Source organism: Petromyzon marinus, chromosome 55 (assembly GCF_048934315.1).
Source record: "Petromyzon marinus isolate PM22_M1 ecotype Great Lakes invasive population chromosome 55, UKy_Petmar_22M1.pri1.0, whole genome shotgun sequence".
NCBI lineage: Eukaryota > Metazoa > Chordata > Hyperoartia > Petromyzontiformes > Petromyzontidae > Petromyzon > Petromyzon marinus.
The window spans coordinates 1681234-1703977 of NC_133721.1; the positions used below are offsets into that span (position 1 = coordinate 1681234).

The window sequence follows — 22744 nt, forward strand, 5'->3', positions numbered from 1 at the left end:
GGGGGGGGGGGGGGCATAGATCAGGAGCATAGAAGGACAGGACAACAGTTCATTTTGCTGTACTGCGCTCTGCTGCCTGCCATTTTGGCGCAGAGCCTATACCACCTGTTATGCATATCCAGGCTCAACACGGTGGCGCTTCCACGGTCTGAGCTCCTTTTTAATGTTTATTTTAATTAACTTAATTAGAACTCAAGAGATCAGGACACGTATCATTTGCGAGAGTGACCTGGGTCACAGGGTGGCCTCTATATTGAAAACTAATTTCTTTAGAACTGCTTTTTGTATTTAGATTGTTGTCCTTTCCGCGCACCTCCGATTAGCATGGTTGGCTGTGTACGGTGCGAAATAAGTTCTACATGCATACATACCACAGTGACAAAATGCAAAACATAATAAAGTACAGCAATGAAGTTAATTGAAATTGGCACGAAAACAACTGTGGTTTATGAAAAGTCGACAATATTGCACAAACATAAACAAGTGTTAGATATTAAATCGCATGTAGTGCAAGTTGGCTTGGGCAGATTATTTATAGGCTGATCATTGCACAGTTATACTTATTAAAACGTTACGTAAACATTAAACACATATAGGGTGACTGATGTGCTAAGCAGGTAAGAGAAAATGTCAATCAGTGAAATCATAAAGAATCGAGAGATTAAGCATCAAATTGTGAATTAGATGGGAGGGTAACCTTTGTTGTAGATAATATTGGTCGCAAAAGCTTACGCGTTTTTTTTTAAACGTGTGGTATCTGATGGGCGTGTTCCGGTTGATTCTATCAATCGCCAGAACTGTTTTAACTTATAAATATTTACGGAGGACTCCTCACTGTGATCTTTTGTCATTTTAACAAAGCGTCAGTCTCATTATTGACATTGATGAGACACAGCTTGAAACCACATCCGCAGGTTAAGCGCTATTGTTTTGGATTGCTCCTTCCCCTTCAAGCCAAATTGTATTGTGTTATGCAGTGAGTTGGTAAAAAAAAAATAGTTATTTCATTATTTCAGTGTGTGAGAGAGACGCTACTGTGGTGAGTGCTCATTTGAGTTTGCGTTGTCATCTCCCGGTGCTATCCCAGCTGCTGCTGCTGCTGTCGTCGCTCTTGCTTAGATTAAGCAACACGATGTTTGTCCTTTGTTTTGGTCTCCAGCTGAAAGCCGAAAGTGGGAAGATGCGTCGGCCCACTGGCAAAGTGGTCGGCATCATCAAGCGGAACTCGAGGCCGCTGTGCGGCATGCTCATGCCCAGCCCAATCAAGGAGGTGGGCTGATCTGCATGTGTGTGTGTACGTGTGGGGAGCGGTAATGTAGCGGTTAGCGCGCTGCGCTACGAATCCTGGGACCCGAGTTGGATTATATTTATCGCTCATAACCAATAAACAGCGCCAAATGTCTGAACCTGTCTTGGGCCCTTCCCTAGGTCGACTCGGCCATAAATGAGTCTCTGATGTGGCATGTAAACATCAGCGCTGTGGAGACAAAGGCGGTTGGGCATGGTGCTGGCCGTACCCACCCCGTCGTTTGCCGTACCAGCTTGAATAGGTGTGTGCTGACGGCACTTGCCCAAACAGTTTGTTGAATGCCTTACTGGGGGCTCTTTGGGCGTGTTGCAGGCCACCCGCCACCTGTTCACGCCCGCGGACCGCCGCATGCCACGAGTGCGGGTGGAGACAAGACAAGCAGCGTCCCTGCAGGCCCACCGCATCGTGGTGGCCATCGGTGGCTGGCTGCGACACTCCCGCTACCCGAACGTACGACTGCACCGTGACGCCCCGGACGCCGTGACACCTCACCCGTCTGTCCCGTGGTCGGCATCGTCGGGCTCATCCTTCTGTCACTTGACGCGCGGCCACGCGGCTCTGTATGCAATACAGCCGTCGAACCCAAAACACGAACGGTGACACGGTGAATTGGAAGTCAGGGTGGATGAAGTGGCACCACTGTGATATTTTTTTGTTTGAAAGCATGGCAAACTCACCTGTGATTCAACCTAGGTTATTAAGGTGTTGTAAGTTGATAGTCTCAGCCCAGTCACCAATAACTGCACCAAAAACGATATTAAATTTGGTCGTGCACTTCGATTGTTTGATTTCCATCTCTGAGAAAACTACTGCGTTTGACTGCCATGTGATGAACATTACTTTGATTGGCAGAGTGGTTGGAAAAGCACTGCCCCCCTACAATTTGGACTGCATTTCACTTCAATGGATCTTAGAAGTAGCTCTGTTATGTCTGCTCCTGTGGGTCGTCCTTGACCACGAAGGGTTTGTATAGATTGCTTGTCTTGTGCGATACCATTAACACAATGAGAAACAAAATTGGTGAAAAGTTAAATATATTGTTAAGATGTATTCTTTGGGTTGTATCTTTGTTTAAACAGATGTCGGTTAATATTCTACATAATGTACGTTAGGTACAAGGTTGGCATTGTGGTTGTGCTTTTCATACCTATTTGCCACTGCACAACCGAGCGACACCATGGCTGGCACGGTTTAGTAGGCTGCAGGTTGTTTATCCACTGCAAAAGCGGATCCATGCCATGGACGGTCAATGCTTTGAACAAGGCTAGGCACGTGCAGATGACGCTGTGGTGCCACGTCCCCGCGGTGTACTGACTGCCGTCACACAATTAACGTGTCGCTAGCCCCGCCCCTGGCTCTGCTCGGCCCCCGGATATATTTGGATGCCTTGTGGGGCCAGCATACTACGGTTTGGTTCTGGTTCGACACGGCAAAAAGCCAGTGGGTGACCACAGACACTTCGAGAGATCTGCACTGTCTGGGTTCCAATGTACCAGTGGAAAAGGGATACCGGTGACGATTGGCCACGTATGTGCATATGCATGTTGAACTTCTTCCGTACCATACGTAGACAACCGTGCTAATCGTCAGTGTGCTTGTGCAGGGCCATTTTGTGCGCTCTCTGGGCGAATGTGGGGATAAGGAGACGGAGACGGAGGTGCTGCTGCTGGAGCACGACGTGCCACACCAGCCCTTCAGCCAGGCCGTACTTGCATGCCTGCCCCCTCCCACGTTCAGCATCACAGCAGAGGTACGCATGAGACGTGTGACGATATGTCAATTCATCGATTGAGTTCAATTCTTACGCCTGCGGTGTGTTGGTGTGTTCGGTCGTGCATGTGAGAATCCTTTACTTCAATGTTCTTTATTACAAGGCCCACGGGCCACTGGTGGCCCCTGGGTGGCCTTTGGTGTGGCCCATGACGTGTGGCCCCCGACGTATAGGCCCCCGACAATAGACAAATGCGAAAACACCCCCCATCATCATCATCGTGCTGTCAAACCGCAATAGTTTCAAGATGTTTGGCCTGCGTAGAATACCTTCTAGAGGGCCTCTCTGGAGCTCTCCCTCCAGTCGAGGTCCTTCCGCTGCACTGGCATGAACGAGAAGCCACGGGGCTCTACGCCTTTACCGCAGACCGTATATAGAAAAGCCGTCGACCTGAAAGAAAGTCGATGGCTCGGACACATCATCGTAAGAAGAGAGGAAATTCACATCGGAGGAAGGAAGGCGACGGACTTATGGAAGCACCAGGGCGGAGACCCAAGAGGCAGGCCTCGAGAGATGCGGATCAAAGTGGTGAGCCAGGATATGGAGGGCTCTGCAGTAGCCGTGGAGATGGTCCAGTACATAAATGAATGGAGCAAGAGGACTACAGACTTTTTTCCTATAACGCTGTACTTGCGTTCCTGAAGAACACCGAATTGTGGAAAAATCGCATAATAAATAATATAGGGTAAAGCACAGTCCGCGATAACACGTGAGATGCGTACGCAGGCTTAACAAAGACTTCGGGTACGTGAGTAGCATCTAGAAGCATCCAGAAACATCCCGCCTTGTGTGATGCTACACCGAGGCAACCGTACAACCGCGTATTCTGCCTCGCACAACGCAGTTCTGTTCACTCGATCGCCTTTTATCCAATTCGCATCCATGTTATGAAAAAATGTGTTCCCTAATGCATTCATCGCATTATATCTAATTCACGATATGAAAACACGCAGAGTTATAGGAGAACGGACTGTACTTTCAGAATATTCAGTCGCCTATTGAGAAGATAGAACGCCATTAGAATGAAGTTGGTTTACCCATGTATGGCTCACCCTGTGTTTTGTTTGTTGTAAGGCAGCGTTTTGTTGAACCTGGTGCTGTGTGTGTCCCGTACAAGGACCAGGCTGGCAGGGAGGACCTTCGTGCGTTGTCCATCTGCAGTGTGGATCCTCCAGGCTGCACAGACATCGACGATGCCCTACACTGCAAACCACTCGACAATGGGAACACCGAGGTATTCATTTGGTGGTGGTAATCGTGGTCACGGTCGCGGTAATTCGTGCCTATTCCTTTCATGGTTTTGTCAATGCTAGCGGAGGTTACAAGGGGAGTTTAAGTGGCACAATGATAAGTGCACTGCACATTCATCCTGTCAAGCTGGTTTAGTTCCAGTCATGGCTAACACCGGTACAGAGTGATATCTAAAAAAACTGCCCAAGTTCTCCCCTTCACCACCTGCATTCACCATCGTAACAAAGCAAGGTCAAATGACAATCGCAACCCATTACGGCATGGAGAAGCCCTCATCCTGCAGTGGATTGACAAAGGGGTGGACAATATTCCTGTTATTAAGTTTCCAAACATTGTTGCCTTAGTGCCCGTATTCTTGGTCTCTGCTCGGCTCAGGACTGACTTCAACATGGCTTGGTTCTGGCTTGATCTGCTTTGTTGCCTCCAAAGAAGTATGAGTGGCTCAGCTGTGCCTTGGCTCAGGCTCAGCTCACGGAAATTCTGAGCGTGGCTGGGAGCATGCAGAGATATACGTGGAGGCACAAGGGACACGGAGGCTCAGGGCTGGAACCATGCTTAGAGGCAGCTTGGGTTTTAAGCGTTGCTTTGATGTGGCTTATTGAGAATTAGAATCAGAATATTTATACTGGAGGAATCCAATGAGCTATAAAGCTATTTTTCACATGTCCAGTAGAGGCGGGTAAGAACGTTACAACAGCAAACAGTACAAAAACATAATAGTAGTGCAAAGTACAAGAAAGATCAACAAATAACCCAAACACAAACAAATACAACTAAACCATCCCCATCTTACCAGGAAAAGCCCACTGAGGTATTGATTTATTTTTGATTAGTGACCTGGCCACAACTGAATAGCTCAACAAAGTGGCCCATCATTTGGACATTTATAGCAGCCAAAATAATAGAAATAATCTCAATGCATGTTGCGCGAGAGCCAAGCCTGAGCCAAGCCATGGCTAAGACCCCACTGGTCTAAGTGTCCACGTCACTGGCCGAATGCCTGGTTCACAATGAATGCACCAGGTAGTAATGGGTGTGCATTTCATTTCACATTATTGTGCTTTGGTTGGAGTGGCTATGGTGGAGGTTATGCATGCATGTGGAGTGAGCGACTTCCGCCAGACGTCTAGTAGAAGGCGTCTTATTTATTAAAAGCACACAGGGCGATACACTTCGTAACGCGGCTACACCTAGGCTGTACAAACACGCAGCCCATTTGCGTCCTGCGTAGCTACGCTGGCTGGTTGACGAGCGTAGCGGCGGAGACAGAGCTGCTCTTGCAGAAGAACCAGCCACGTGGTCGGAGACGAAGAGATGACGACCGTAGCGACGCAACCAGGACCCAGACCCCACGCTAACAGCCCCGAAGTTCTGATTCGGTGCTCTTTATATCTGCCTGGAGTGGCCAAGCTCCACCTCTGGCCACGCCCCCTTTCTAGAACCTTCTAGGCCCTTCGGGATGGTTCCCGGAGCTTCTCGACTGACTCCGCCGTTGACCTTTACCCCAGATACGCCCCTTCATAATAAGGCATTATGTAATACAGCTATAACCTTAATTACCCTTACAGGCCGGCAGGTATCACCCTGTCATTACACATCCATGCATGTGAGGGTGGTGACGGTGTGTTAATGTTTGTTCTAGGTTGGGGTACACATCGCCGATGTGAGCTATTTTATCCGGCCGGGGAATGCCTTGGATGAGGAGGCATCTCTGCGTGGTACCACAGTTTACCTGTGTGAGAAGGTGAGATGTGGATTTCTTCTTGCCACAATATCAAGTGTTTTACGACCCGCCGATTTCATCCTTTCATTCTTAACTTTACGACATGATGTAAAATATTACGATGTAACGATCATCGCGGTACCAGTTTCCCCACAACTTTGTAATTGTATTTGACATTTTCACCACATTTTTGCGTGCTTTTCAGTACTTCCCGTATGAATAACGATAACTTAAAAATGAATTAGAATTTAAAAAATGTGCAACAACAATGCTAAATATCTCTCATGATGTTTTAAACGAGGTGATTTTGTGGATTTCTTATAATATGATGTACCGTGACATCATGAGCGGCAGGCTATCGGCGCAGTGGTAACACTCGTGCCTTGCAGCAAGGAGACGCTGGGTTTGATTACTCAACTCTTGTGCCTTTTTGCTTGCAGCTTTGTTTGTTCTCCCCCCTGTTAGTCAATGGGTTTCCTCTGGATTCATCAGATTTCCTCTAAATAAAACCCATACAATCTTAACTGGCATTCGCGAAAACATCCCCTTGCTGAACAGTTACCTGCAGGTGACTTAATCATGTGTGGGTTTGCTTGCAAAACACTCGTTGAGTTGGTGCATATGTATTTGCCAGATTGTGTTTATTGACAGAGAAGTTGTTGCGTTTATGTGTTTGTGCACCTGCAGAGGATTGATATGGTGCCAGAGTTATTGAGCTCAAACCTGTGTTCCTTGAGATCCAACGTCGACCGGTGAGATGCACCAACAACTGTGAACTCGCGAGTGTGCACATTGCAACCCATACTCAGCAGCTAACGTGCGTTGTTGCCAGGTGCACATGTAATCCCATGATGCGTGGCACTGTTTAAGTGTCATTGTACAGATCCACACAAGCATGTGTACATACATAAGCAGCCAAACCAGGATGGCACAATGGTAACACATGTCTCACAGCAAGAATGGCCTAAGATTGATGCCCGACTTGGTTGCCTTTCCATGTAGATTTTGTATGTTCTCCCCCTATTTAGCATGGGTTGACTCCAGGTTATCAGGTTTCCTCTCATCGCTAACATAAACGTGTTATTACTACTATGATCCTTAACCATGGAAAGCCTCACTGAATCTCATAACTTCGAGAGGGTACTGCAAAGCTTTTGCAGTCGAACAATGGTTGCTACATATATATTCCAGTTGAGTAATTTGTAACAACCCAAACCGGTATTTGGCCAAACATCCCGCTGCTGAAAGAATGACTCGACTACCAAAAACTTGGCAAGACCCTCCTGAAAAAGAGTCTCGAGACTTTGCGAGGCTTTCCTGAGTGAACACCCTGCACCACTCCAATGTCGACGACTCTGCCACTCGACGGTGAATGGCGACGGTGCATGTGCTGTGCGCGTGCAGGCTGGCGTTCTCGTGCATATGGGAGATGACTCCAAAGGCTGAGATTGTGAGCACACGTTTTACCAAGAGCATCATCAATTCCAAGGTGATTCCCCCCCCCCCCCCACAGACGTTCAGTTTTTGTAAAACTCTCGTTTGCTTTCACGTGTATTGTATCGGTGCCTTGCTATGTTAGTGCAGTTGAGGTTTCCGGATGGCTGAGAGGTCAGAGCGTTGAGCTTGCACCTCTGAGTTCACAAGTGTAGCGAGATGAAACGGGTTCACAAGTGGTAGTATGTATGTTGAACTTCTTTCGCACCGTACGTAGCCAACTGTGCTAATCGGAGGTGCGAGGTAGGACATGAAAGTAGTGAGTTGATGGTCTCTGTCCAGTCAACAATCACTGCACAAAACACAGGTTTGTTTTTTTAGGTTAGATCGTGTAAATATGTAAATGTGTCATTAAACCCACCCCCACCCGACACAGCCAACTAATAAGGGTTGTCACGTAAACAGAACATGCCAATTCGTCACGAGTACAGCACACCGGTGTGTTGTACCAGTGACGAATTGGCCACGTTCTGTTTATGTGACAACCCTTACTAGTCGGCTGTGTCGGGTGGTGGCGGGTTTAACGACACATTTATGTATTTACACAATCTAACCCAAACAACCTGTATTATGGATGATATTGGTCACGAAAGCCTACGTGTTAAACTCACTGCACGAAAGACCACCAAATTACATTGCACTAAATTTGGTTAAATTCCAGCTTTGAGAATTAAAAAAATATATCAATTTTACTTTCTTTGGGTGAGCGTAACCCTCAGTGGTCATCGGGAGCCACGTAGACATCTGTTGAGTTCTGGCTTGGGCTTGGATCAGGCGTGGGCATTGTGTAATTGCGAGGACCCCATGGTTCACCCGTGGTGTGTTCATCGTATCCCCGCAGGCGTCGCTGACGTACGCAGAGGCTCAGCTAATGATGGACGACGCTGGGCGGAAGGATCCGGTCACCAGCAGCTTGCGTGGCCTCAACTCCCTGGCCAAGATCCTCAAGCAGAGGCGCATTCAAAACGGGTAACTCATTGTCAAGATCCTCATCCCCTCCACCGCCACTGGAGCGATGAGCCGTATTAATGTGTGCACCGCATTTAGTCGATCGGCAGGTCGCCTGTGGCGCGGTAAAGTGTGGTTACTCCCGTGTCTTCTAAGACATCCGGCCAGCGTGGAAGAGTAGGCTAAAATACATTGAGAGGGACTGTAAAAGGGTGTATCCCTAGAGGGGCCGCCTCTTATGGGAGCCCCCTTCTTCCAGCAGTGGCTTGAGCAAGCCATTGCAAGGCTGCACCTGTTGCTTTTTTGACCCCATGATGCATGAGGCTTGGGTGAATATCATGCACAAACAAGTGTTACAGGATTCATACTCTGGTTTTTTTCGGTAAAGTCACGTAGGTAAAACTATAAAATAAAATAACAACTAAATTAAATCACGACGTTTCAGGCGCAACACAAGCGTCCTTCTTCAGGTGGGACAACCACAGCCAGAAACAATTGCTGAAGTGGGCAAAAAAGGGCTGTTGTAACAAGAGGCTATATAGGTAAGAGAGTGGGGGGGAGCAAGGGGGGAGAGATAGAGATGGGGGGTGTGGGGTAGGGGAAGTGGGGTGCTGCTAGAGGGATTAAAGAGGTGAGCACGGCAAAATGCCGGGGGGGGGGGGGGGGAAGTGAGTGGGGCTGGGAGTGGGAGGCTGAAGAAGCTGGAGATGCGGAAATGAAGGCAACAATAAAGAAGTTAAGGTTTTACCTGGTTAATAACATCCTTCTAGATTGGAGTGTTACAGGCTGCTGCGGGGCTACATTGTGGGCAATAGAGGACAATGCAGTGACATAAATTGTTTTACTCTTCTTAATGCTCCCATGTCTGTGCTCCCCCACCTTTGCCAACGCGTACTGACCACCACGGTTAAGTACGGTAAAACCACCCCACGACCCGTATGACATGGGGCGGCCCTCATCCAGCAGTGGATTGACTTAACGAGCTGTGCATGTTCAACTCAAATATCTGAGTTTGTGAAGTGTCTTATATTAAGATTCTGTGTTGTTTTGGCTGGACATGATAATCGCTCATGTCCCTTCTCCACCCGTAGGGCATTGACTCTGGCATCCCCTGAGGTCCGATTCCACATGGACAGCGAAACCCACGACCCGATCGACCTGCAGACCAAGGAACTCAAGTGAGTCTCGTCAACAAGACACCTCCCATGACTGCGATCCGACTGTTGTGCAGATCTCTCTATCAGAATCAAAATATATATTTCTACTGGAAGAATCCGATGAGCTATAAAGCTCTTTTTTCACAGATGTCCAGTTGGGGCAGGTCACAACGTTACAACAACAAACAATACAAGCACACGTTAGGATTGCAAAGTATTGGAAAGGTAAACAAATAACTTAAACAAATATACAAATAAAACTAAACTATTTTTATCTTACCAAGTAAAACCCTGACCACAAATGATAGCTGAACAAAGTGGCTTATCACGTGGGAAATTTATTATCAGCAAAATAATCTAAGATAAAGAATCTTGACCCTTGTGGTTGATGTGTTGTGGTGGCGGAAACTGGTGCGTGTACACAGGGAGACCAACTCGATGGTGGAGGAGTTCATGTTGCTCGCCAACATCTCCGTGGCGGAGCGCATCGTAGGCGAATTCCCCGAGTGTGCGCTGCTCCGACGCCACCCGGCGCCTCCGCCTTCCAACTACGACATCTTGGTGAAGGCGGCGAAATCAAAGGTAGAGTTAGAACCCCTTTTAACGACCACCCTTGTTAACTAATCGCTTAACAACGGGCCTCCATAGAGCTCAATGTGTAGGCTTAACCGACCATTTCCCTGTTAACGACGGGCTCTTGTAGGTACAGTAAATATGAATTAATGCCACGTAGAAGGAAAACAATAAAATAAATATAAAACAATAAAATTATCACGACGTTTCGACTGCAACACAAGCAATCATCATCAGGTGTGAAAACCACAACAAGAAAATTTGAAAAAAGTGGCAGTTATTTTTAACGTTAGCACCACGGAGAGAGATTTGACAGTTTGTTCAGATGGACGAGTCCATCTATGTTCGGAAAAGAGGAGGGGGGAGACAAAAAATAATGGATGCGTTCTGACAGCCACCTTAAGCGTGATCAATCAATTAAGACCCGAAATGGCTTATCAAATCTCTCTCCGTGGTGCTAACGTTAAAATAACCGCCACTTTTTTCAAATTTTCTTGTTGTGGTTTTCACACCTGATGATGATTGCTTGTGTTGCAGTCGAAACGTCGTGAGAATTTTATTGTTGTATATTTTTATTATTTTATTGTTTCCCTTCTACGTGAATTTACCGAAAGAACCAAGAATATGAATCCCTGCAGTCACGAAAGTTTTAAATCAAAATGAATTCATGCATTTATTAACAGTGTTTATTTTAATATGATGTGTTTATAATGTTAGTATCTTTATGTATTAATATCCATTGTTTAAATATTATAAAGTACGTTTTTTGGGTGAACAAGGGAAACTTTCGATGCTATCGGAACGAATTAAGCTTTTAACACGTATTTCCTATACTTGCTTAATGACCAAATCCTTTAATGCTCGTGTTCGTGGAACCAATTACCGTCTTTAAGAGGGGTTCTACTGTCTCTAGATTGCTGTTAACCTTCCTTCAATATCATCCTCCTCGCAAGGAATTCAGAGGTCGTCGGGTGGCTCAAATTTTTGTTTGAGGTCTTTTGGTTTAACCGGGTGAGAACTCAAGAGAACATAATAGTCTCATTTGCAAGGGTCACCTGGGTCACCCTATGACCCAGAGATTACAGCTGGGACCCTGGCTTCAAAATCCAGCAGCCACATTGAACATACTGTGTTATCAAGTGTAGGGAGTTGAAGGACTCGGCTCGTTTCCCAGCTACTCCACAGAAATAAGCAACAAAAAACTATCACGATAAATGTAGTACTGTATTTAATTTTAGATAAATTCCAGCACTGAAATGTTGAAATATCAGGTCGACTTATTGTGATGAACATTATGCTCAAAATGGGTGGGAATGTGCTACCCCCTACTGTGAAGCAAAGGTGTCTTGAAACGATGTCAGTATTAGCCTGAGCGAGCAATTGCAGGGCTGCACCTTTTACCTTTATCTTGAGATGTAGCCGTATAGTTTCCACTCGCCATTAGAGGCAGAACAACTCAAAAGGTGTGACGAACCACAGACAACGCTGGAAGGCAGCCAGGCACTGTGCCAGATGTAGATTAATCCACTTGCTGTACTGCCTTCTCCTGGCAAGCCAGGTTATGGAAACCTGAATGCCCACAGGAAGTGCGCTGAATAACGTTTTCTTTCCAATACACCACAACCCTTGCTGCTTCCCCAGCACTGAACTACAAGCCACGTGCGGGATAGTCACCTCACAAACGCCGGTGTGCCCGATTTTTTTGCGCAGAACATCGAGATCCAGGTGGACTCGGCTAAGGCGTTGGCCGAGTCCCTGGACCGGGCGGCGGTGCCGGGAGCGCCACCATACCTCAACACTCTGCTGCGCATCCTGGCCACGCGCTGCATGATGCAGGCCATCTACTTCTGCTCCGGAATGGAGCCCGACACCCACCACTACGGGCTCGCCACCGCCATCTACACCCACTTCACGTCGCCCATTCGACGATGACGTGCTCTGGCGTCAGGCACACGCGTGAAATCGACCTTCGCGATTATTGAGGGGACTATGTTGTTGTCTTGGTGTGGTCTGGGACTGTGCTGCCTTTCCCAAGTTTAGGAATTTATTTATTAATTGATGTACTTATGCAATGTTAACTTGTGATTACGGCACACCTCCAATTAGCACGGTTGGCTACGTACGGTGCGAATTAAGTTTAACATACAACTTGTATATCTTTTTTCTATTATTTACTTTTACTGATTTGTTTACCTTTCCTCTTCTTAGCACTCCTATCATATACCTACTGGACATCTGTCAAAACGAGCTTTTATCGCGAATCGGATTTCTCCAGGATAAAGATTCAGATTTTGAGTTATTTTTCCAAAAGGTCCTATAAACGGGAAGTTTGGCCAATTCCTTAAATGGTTGTTTGGCTTGTGTTGTGGAAAAACTAGAGGATCCGGAGAACACCAACGCCTACAAGGAGGGTGACAGTGTTCCACGTGCAGAATCAAGAATCCATTGCCGTGTTGCAGCGGCGGCCAAAAGTGAAATGCAATTCTGCCATGGATCGCTAACGATTTTGTTGTGGATCTTAAATAATAACACAGATATGAGCAGGCAGCAATTTGCGCTACATCTGTTGACATAAAAAATCATCAACAAAGAATTAAATTCATACATTAACAAAGATAATTTCCAACAGCAGATGGTGCTAGAACGTGGTATGGCCAGAGTACAGTATTCTATCACAGCGTTAAATCCATCTGAGTCATTGTTTGCGTAGCTTTCTGGTGGATCGTCAAACCCGCTGAGATCCACCAGAATGAATCGCGGTGCTTGGTGGATTAATACCGCTGCTCCGTTGGCATCTCGTGGCCATACCGCAGCCTGTATCTACTGTAAATTTAATCTTCATATTAAATAGAGGCTACAACAAATGTGAATATTGTTGTTGGTGTTGTCTCCCTGTACCGTTACATATACTCGGATGTGATTGTGCACCGGCTGCTGGCCGTGTGCGTGGGCGTCGACCCCACGTACCCGGCGCTCACCGACAAGCAGAAGCAGCAGCAGCTCTGCAACAACCTCAACTACCGCCACAAGATGGCGCAGTACGCCCAACGCTCGTCTGTAGCTTTCCACATGCAGGTGGGAGGCGGAAGTGTGGGCCACGTGGAGCTTGCACGGCGTGTGCTTAGGCACCTGATAATGCGTCCATTCGTCTCTTGAAAACCATTTTTAAGGTCACGAAAGCAGGCATCGTATTGTGCGTGTAGTAAGAATCAATTGTTTTCTATTCGCACGCTTACGTGTGGTGGTGCCGTGGCTGTACTGGTTGGCTACACTTGACATTGCTTTTCAGCATTCTTCTGTGTTTGCTGAAAAACCTGGTTACTTGGCACATTTGCCCATGATGTGACAACTTTATTTGATTGGCTCTGTCAGGTGATGGAGGATTATAGTCAATACAATTGACATTGTACCTTCACGATTGAACTCAAAATAATCCCCATGACATGATGCCAATAGCACAACTGGAATTAATTAGCGGGGGGATGCAGAAAAATACCTTAAATTTTGTTAAATAATTGTGGGCCTGGTAAGTGATGCGCGTGTGTCTGCTCTTGGCAACGTAGCGGTGATTAACGGCTTCTGTTGTTGTGGTCTTAGTTGTTCTTCAAGAGCAAGGGAGTGGTGAGCGAAGAGGGCTTCGTGCTGTTTGTGCGCAAGAACGCCGTGGTGGTGCTCATTCCCAAGTACGGCTTGGAGGGGACGGTTTTCTTTGACTCCAAAGATCTCAAGCTCAACGTTACCTTCGACGAGGAGGTAGGGCATGTGTTCACTTAACCGGGAGGCATTGGCATTTCCCGAACGGCTGAATTCTGCATTTAAACCCAGGACTGGCTTAATGCACTGGGACCCAAGCCCCCTGACCATCTCTCTACGATTAGGTTTCTATCAGACACACAGACACTTGGTTTAAGGTGGAAGAATGCAGTGAGATACGAAGCTCCGTTTTTTTGCCATTTGGCAGTGTGGACTATTACAGAGGAAGTTACACCGGTGGATACATTAGAGCCGGATGGCTCACAGGGCTATACCAAAATAAACTGAAACTGAATTTAATGATGTAAATGCGTTTCAATTATAAAACGGTCACAATTAAATATGCTTTGGAAATAACTGCCATGACGGAGCCCGTATTGTCACGGAGAGGACATCAGATTAAAAATACAGTAAAATCCCTCAGATCCGGAAGAATTATAGAGAAAATCTAATGCTTTCTGTAAACAATGAGAAACTCAAAGGGCAGAAAAGTACTTGTAGAATAAAAACAAATGAGGGAAATAGTAGTTGATGCAAAAAGTGATCTCTAGATGGCAAAAAGCACATGTGTGACCAGTGGATCCGGTCCTTTCCAGCATGCCTTGCATGCCGCATTACATTGTCACTCTGCGTGGATAATGCACACAGCCTAATTTGGACCAGAAGCTCAAAAGGGCTTCTCATGCCTGGTTTTCAGCTCGCGCTGAGGTGGCCCAAGCGGTATTGCATTCGCTGTGTGTTGTGGAGGTTTGCGTTTCAAACTCGGTGGCCACTCCGGTTAATACTGTGGTGTGTATTAAGCGTAAAATATTTACAGGCTATCCGCTTTAACAGTGTACGTTAAAAGATCCTGTAACGTTATTCGTGTGCCAGCATCATGGTCCAAGGTTGGCAAATTACATGCAAATTACTTATTTGGGGAGCACATATCAATCGTTCGCCTCCTTTTACAAAGACGTAGCAGTGACCTTGAATGCAAACGTTTTGAGAATCAGTGAGGCTTTTCTGAGTGACCCATGTAATAGTATGAATAATAACGTTGGGTTTACGTCAATCCGTGCTTGTGTGCAGGGCACTTGGCAGAGAGCAGTCAGGGGTAGTGTAGTGGTTAGCGCTCTGCACTACGATCCCGGCGACTTGGGTTCAATTCCTTCGCACGGTCAACACCAGTGATGATTATCTAAACCGGTCCTGGGCCTCCCCTAGGTTGACTCGGAACTCAATTGAATGCCTGGTGCGGTGTGTAAACATCGCCACTGGGAAGACAAAGGCGGCCGGGCATGGCGCTGGCGACCCACCCCCTTGTGTGCCGTGCCGGCCTTCATCTGTCCTCCTCGCCAACAGCACTTGCCCCAACAGTCTGTTAAGGCTACATTGGAGATATGTCTTTGTGTTTTGTGTAGGGCCCCACGCTGTGCGTGGAGGGCATCGCGCTGAACATGTTCGACCGCGTGTGCGTGCGCGTGTCGCTGGATTCGTCCAACCTGCAGCACCAGCGGATCCGCATGCACCTCGTCCGCCCGGAGGTACTCACCGTGCGGCGCGACGCGCAACCTCGGAATACCACCGAATTGTATTGTGACCATGCTGCTGTTGCTGCTTGCTGCGCCAGCAGTAGTGCACAAAAAACAAACGCTCTCCGCATCGGAACGTCAGCGGGCCGAAAATTAATGACACAAGCCACAGCATAGCGCTTGTTGCCATGCAACCCAAACTGTGGGACCGTATAGTAAACCCATAGAGACACAGAGATACATAGGAGATACAGAGAGACCCATTATGATTCCTAGAGATTCATAGAGACTCATACAGATACATAGCAGTGCATTAAAAACAAGCTACTGTACGATTGTGGCCATGCAACCCAAACTATGGACCACATTTTACACCACTGTAGTCTGCGCTCCTTCAATGGAGGGGGTGGCAAGATGACACAAACTCTCTCCTGAGGCTCTCCCGTGGCTATCAGACCCATACATTGGCATTTAGCCCCTGAACCTAATACCCTTATAACACAGGAATAAAATATAAACTCCGGTCTTGGATGGAAAAAATATATGTTTAGCTAGCATTTTGAGCTGCAGTCTGTTGTCCTATACCTCCTGTAACTGGCAAATTGGATATAACGCGATGATGAATGTATGAAGGAACGCATTTTTTGTATAACGCGGATCCGAACTGGATTTAACTCGGTTGAATGAATGGAACTACGTCGCGCGAGTAGGAATAAGCGGTCGTAACGGCTGCCTCGGCGTAGCATCACACAAGGCGGGATGCTGCTGGATGCTTCTAGATGCTACCCACGTTCCTTAGTCTTTGTTCAGCCTGTGTTACGCATCTCACGCGTTATTGCGGACTGCGCTTTACCCCATATAATATATATTATTTATTATAACACGATTTTTCCAAAACGTGGTGTTCTTGAGGTACGCAACTACCGTATTATAGAACAGACTGTATATCCAAAGACTATGGGATACTATCCCTACCTATATCAGTTGTGACTGTCCGTGTGTTTAAATCCAGCTTGAAAACGTCGTTATTAATTGGCTTTTCCTGGATTCTGATTGGTTATTACTGTGAGGGGAATCATTATAATTAGCTTTTATTGCATTTTGCATGCTGTGTAAAGTGTCAGTATCACTATCATTGTTATTATCGGCTTTTACTTTATTTGTATTGGCTTGTATCTATACTTGAGTAGTTTTTTAATGTCCAGTGCTTTTTTGAGATGTTTCGATATGCAAGGTGCTGTATAAAATAGATTTTTATTATGGCCCTAGTTCATTGCACAAGAAGGGCCATTATCTGAAATGTGACCTATTTAAATGATCGTTTGGGGCTGTTGTTGATGAATGCGAGTTCTCAAGATAAGTCAGGGTGTGGGAGCCTTGGTAGATATCAGATTTCTTAACAAAACTCCATGAGTCTGTTCTGCATGGCTTTCCTCCGGGTTCTCTGGTTTCCTCCCATATCTAAAAATAAGCATGCGTTGAAACTGGTATTAAGGTAGTTTACGTATCGCCATGGGCGGCAGGGTGGCACATTGGTAAACCCTTGCGTCTTGCAGCAAGAAAACTGGGTTTGATTCCCAACTAGAGTGTTACTGTGTGGAGTTGTTAAGTTTTTCAGTGTTAATAAGTGTAATAATAACGTATCACTTGTGTTGGAAATACCCGCATGTGTGTGTGTGAGAGCATTGGTGTAGTGGTTAGCACGCTGCGCTATGAACCCGGCAACCCAATTCCCACTCACCGCCAACACCAGTGAGGATTATCTGAACTGCTGTTTTGCCTACCCAAGGTCAACTCTTTCTTAAATGAGTAGCTGGTGCAGTGTGTAAACATCAGCACTGGGGAGAGGTGTTGGCCACTTACCCCCTCGTGGGCCATGCCGTCTAACAGCAGCACAGTCTGTTAAAGGCTTATTTGGGTGACTATCTTCGTTGTACGTTTGTGCCATTTGTGTGTCCGCTGTCACAGATTCCAGGCTACAACCCTGCGGAGTCTACCCCATGGGGCTCGCCTTCTCCCCGGCCTAAGAAACCCAGACAGCACTAGTGTATCGTGGATGCGGTGTCAACAAGATGTCGGAGCAGGTGCATGAGTGGGCACACACTCTGGGTTTTACATCTGCAGAGTTAATTAAGTGTACATTGTGCTCGCAAGCAGAGGTGAACAATTGAAAAAAGCAGTGGCGGTTATGAGAATTGCTACCCTGAAGTAACAGACGGTTTGCACTCTGAACTTGCAATCCAGAGGTCACCGGTTCTTTGTTCTCCTGTCGCAGCGGTTCAAACGGTAGCACAATTTTTTTTTATTTAGCATTTTTACCTTGCCAACCAGTACAATCAGCCAATTAAGGTGTATACGCATCAAGATGTATGAAAGGTTTAGGATATATTCTTAGCTCTTTCGGTAAAGTCGCGTTGAAGGGAAACAATAAAATAATATATATTTTATTATTATTACGTTGAAGGGAAACAATAACATAATAAAATATATTTTATTATTATTTTATTGTTTCCCTTCAACGTGACTTTACCGAAAGAACTAAGAATATGAATTACTGCAGTCACGAAAGCTTTAAATCAAAGGTTTAGGATATCTTATGCCCAACTTCTTTGCCAGCCAAGACACTGACCCCCTTGTGATGAAGGTGATTTCACAAAAATATTGGTTACTGAATCGGTGGTGTTTATTGACTAACGCAGCAGCGTCCAACCCACAAAGCACTGTGATCCATTCTGGTATATCTCAACATGTTCCGTGATCTACCAGCAATATATGACCAGCAGTTACCCGGATGGATTTAACCGACTAATAGAACACTGTAGACATGCCAAGTGCTAGTGCAATCTATTGGTTTAAAATATATATTATTAATCCATTAATTCTTAGTCGGGGATTTTGTTTTGCCATCTGCTATAACAAGAAATGCTTTATATTAGAGGTGTTTATTCCTATTTGTCCCGAGATCCACAATCAAAATCTTTTGCGATCATCCACCCATGGATCGCGATTCACATATCGGCTACCACTGATCTAACAGTTGAAAACCAGTTTAACACGTAGGCTTTCGCGACCAATATCCATAACACGGGTTTTTTGGGTTAGATCGCGTAATAAATATTTAAATGTGTCGGTAAACCCGCCACCACCCGACACAGCCAATTCGAAAGGTTTGTCACATTAACAGAACGTGCCAATTCGGTACTAGTAATATCACACCGGTGTCTTGGAGAGCAAAGCCACAACATTTACAATCTGAGTACAATGTTTCACCAGTATTTACAACCAGCTTCATCAGGCGACAGCCAGATTCGTGGAGAATCCTCGTCCCTTAATGCGCATGCATAATGTGTGTTGATTAACATATAAATAACCCAATCGGCAATGGATACCCATAGTCATATGCATTCATTGATTCCCCTCCCAATTCGCGAAAGAAGTGCTCACAAGTGATGGCTGTCGCCTGATGAAGCTAGTTAGTGCTGGCGAAATGTTGTACTTAGATTGTAAATGGTGTGGCTTTGCTCTCCAACACACTGGTGGACTGTACTAGTAACGAATTGACATGTTCTGTTTACGTGACAAACCTTACTAATTGGCTGTCGGGTGGTGGTGGGTTTAACAACACATTTATATATTTAAACGATCTAACCCATAAAATGTGTATTATAGTTGAAAACCTACAATTGTGCCAGGTTTGGCCTGTCGGAGTGGGCCATTAGGGTGGCCACTCGGAGGGCAAAGCTCTGGGGAATCCGAGCAAGAGCTTCGAAGTATGATTGTGCACGGTGATACCCGCAGGGGTCTCGTGATGGATGGCAAATTGAAGATTTTTTATCGCGAGAGGATTCCCTGCAAGGGATGTTAGGTTACTTATTCTTGTGAGGATGCCATTTACTGTATGAAGGGGCAGCGGTCAGCTGCATAGAACATAGTATAAAATTCCCCGAGCTGTTGCTGTTTAAATCGTCGGTTTAACGGAGAATTTCACCTCAGGTTTTTTTACACAGCTGCCCCACCCCTCATCGGACTCTGTGCAATCACACAAGGAATGTTTTTTGGAAAAAATGTCGGTGTCAGAAAATGTTAAGGTTTAATCGTTTACAAATGCGCATTTCGTTACAGCTTCTCTTGTCCTTTAGACGTGCAAAGATAATTTCTGACAAAATATTGACACGTTTTCAAATTGTTTCGTAAATGGTCATAACTTTGCTCACGTATATACAGTACTTGGGCAATAATTCTGAGCTCCTGGAGTACTGGTAAAGATTTAAGCGAGTTGATGTCTTTGCGACTTTGTGTAAATGTGTTTAACATTTTTTAGCTGAATCGTATATTTACAAGCATGTACACATGAGTTATACGCGTTTATATACAAAATTAAACCGATTTATTTTCCATGCATCTTGTTATTTTGGTTACTTTAAGTTACGTTTTCCACTGCTGGATGAACATCTCGCCACGTGATGTTGGATGCCAGCTTTAGTTTGACCATACTTCACCATGCTGGTCACTGTTGGATGATAATAATGTCCACTTGCAATGCACCACCGCGCAGTATTCACTCACCTTCGAATCGAGTCCTGCACCGCCGTTTCACATGCAAATTTGATTCACAATCCCTGGGCCAACTTGCTCCTGATTAGCATGCGATTTGCCACATTTCGATCTCGGAGGTGATTAAATGCGCCGGCTTCCAGGCTTGTTGAGCCGCTCGGAGCCCAATTAACGAAAATTGTTGCCAAAGCAAAAGCGTGAGCTCGAATGTTTGTCCGTGTTCTTTTCAAACCACCAGTCGAACGCCGGCCTCTGCCCACTCCGACCGTGCGGAGGCCCTGGCCGTCGGGGAGGCCCTCATGGTGCCTCACGGCAAACGTGGGGCCCGGGTGGGCGCGTCGACGGTTGATCGCGTACAGGCGGTGCAACTCCCACAAATGAAACATCACACCTTGCTGATCTCGTGTCCAGGAGCATAAACGGTCATCACGCAAACTCCGGTCATCCTCGCAGCAGCAGCTCTTGGCCATCGAACAAAGACGATCACCGCTTCCTTCCGATATTAGAAGCCACGAGCTATGAACGACTCGGAGGTTCGAGCAACCACAGCCGAGTGGGAAGGCAGCAGCAGCCCAGGCGGTGAGCCAGCTCCAAAATCCCCCAAGCACTGAAGTTCTCGATTTAGTACATTGAAAAACACGACAGTAAGTGAAACAACGTAAATCGAAACCAATTTTGCCATTCACTTGAGGGGCCGTCCATAAATGACGTCACGCAATTTTTGACCTCGTCACTCGGCGTCACAAAAAGTCAGACCCCCCCCCCCTCAAATATGGCGTCACAAAGCTCTGCCCCCCCCCCAAACCATATTTCCATTTTGAAAATAAAACATGCTTCAACTATTGCCATTGTAGTGCGTGGCGCTGCACTGATGTAGGAGTGTTATAACAATTAGTGTTATAACAATTCTATACTTAAAGTTGCGCATTTTGATGTGACGTCACATTTCTCAAACCCCCCCCCCCTCCCCCACGTCACACATCGTCACAAATGTCTGACCCCTGACCCCCCCCCCCCCCCCCGAGGTGCATGACCGCGTTACCGTGTTCATTCTGTGGTGAAGGGATGAGGAAAAGGAAGAGGGAAAAGCATCCAGCGTCGCCGCACGCAGGCAACGTGTATATCACAGTGGTAAAAATATAAAAATACACATATGTAGTGGGTTCCACGGAGACTGGAGACGTCTTTAGAGGCAACACGGTTTATTTGTAACTATGAACAGAACTCCCCTTAACTCCCACTATCTAGGGAGGTACAGCCTCCGGGCTAGCGTGCCCTCGCACTGATCAAACCTGGCTCTCAGCCCTCTGGCTATCTGTGCCCTAGGGGAGGCTAACTGACCCGACCCAGCCAAGGTACGGGTCCTGACCACTGGTCCGAGCTCGGCGCGGCCCTTACAAGGACGTTGGGCTCGAGGTCCCAGGGTCCTAGCTAGGGAGGCTACTCTGACCCGACCCAGCCAAGGTGCGGGTCCTGACCACTGGTCCGCGCTCGGCCCCGACCCTTATAAGGATGTCGGGTCCCAGGGTCCTAGCTAGGATGGTCTTCTGTTCTTCGTCTTCGGAGCACTGCCCCGAGCTGTCCCAGAGGTGCCCCTTTAATACACCTCTCGGGGGCTCTCCGCCCCCGGTGCCGCCCCCTCTCTAGAACCTTCCAGGGGGCTCTGGAAGAACCCCCCAACCCCTCACCTGGGGCCTGGCTCTCTCTGTCCTTCCCCAGCTCAGGGTGGCACCCCCTATGGGCTTGTGCCCGCAACTGCAGGTAAGTATACCGACGGTATAGGATGTGCATTTATTACGCTACATCTATGCGAGAGAGGTTGTGGACAAGAGTCTGCTCTGCGGGAAGCAAGCATTGCCATACGAATGAGATGAGCTCGCGTTCGATGCGGGCAGTCTTGAGGACGACCGTCGACAGGCACGCGTGGAGGCACGCCGTGGTCACAGCGCAGCGCCGACTAGTGTAGGTGGTGATGGCCCAGTTGTAGAGAGGAATGCCGGAGCTTCGAGCAGATGTAGCCGAATGTAGGATAGAGCATCTTGAGGAGCGTTGCCCTCGACCCCCTCCGGGAGGCCGTATGGTTTACTTGGCACTCCCGTCCCTTAGAGTCCAGTCTGATGTAAGCCTCCTCAGGTTCCAGCAGCCTGGCTTCGTAGGTCTTCATTGCACCGCTCTGCTCGTCTAGCATAGTCTGAAGGGTCATATGTGGCTGCCTCCTGAATCTTCACCCTCCTGCAAACCTTACTCGACATCTCGTTGAGGACCCGAAGAAGGGCAGTATTCTCTTTGTTTTTTTTTTTTACAAAAGGGCTTGTGAGAGCTCTCGTTCCTCCCACCGGGATCTCTGGTGTCAACTTGAACGGGGTGGGGGGGGGGGGAGACAAAGCTATGGCTTTTTTCCCAGGGGATCTGTCTTCCATGGAGCACAAAGATACAGGCGGAAGGTCCCCTTGGCCTAGCCATGAGGTCAGGCTCGAGTTGCTTACTGAGGACCCTACACCTAAGGAGGCTGTGGATCGCCCTAGGAAGCTCCAAAGTAAAAAAAACAGCTTTCCAAGGCCCCCTATAAAGTGCCTGAGGCCAGGTAGAAAAATAAGAAAACTATCAAACAGGAAAGCGAGTGGTTATGTTGGGTCGAAAAAGGTAATGTTCTAATGTAGGGGTTGGAGCGGTCATTGCTGCTTACTCGACCATGAC

General features: G+C 46.9%; 1 protein-coding gene across 1 annotated transcript in view; it reads left to right on the forward strand.

Moving 5' to 3' along the window:
• The window catches only part of LOC142905588 (exosome complex exonuclease RRP44-like), a 171051-nt gene that overhangs the window by 110313 nt on the left and 37994 nt on the right, over positions 1-22744 (forward strand). The window contains exons 5-6 of the mRNA XM_076052214.1: positions 1160-1270; positions 1622-1815. Of these exons, the coding sequence (XP_075908329.1) occupies positions 1160-1270; positions 1622-1815 (305 nt within the window). The remainder of the gene's footprint in view (positions 1-1159; positions 1271-1621; positions 1816-22744) is intronic.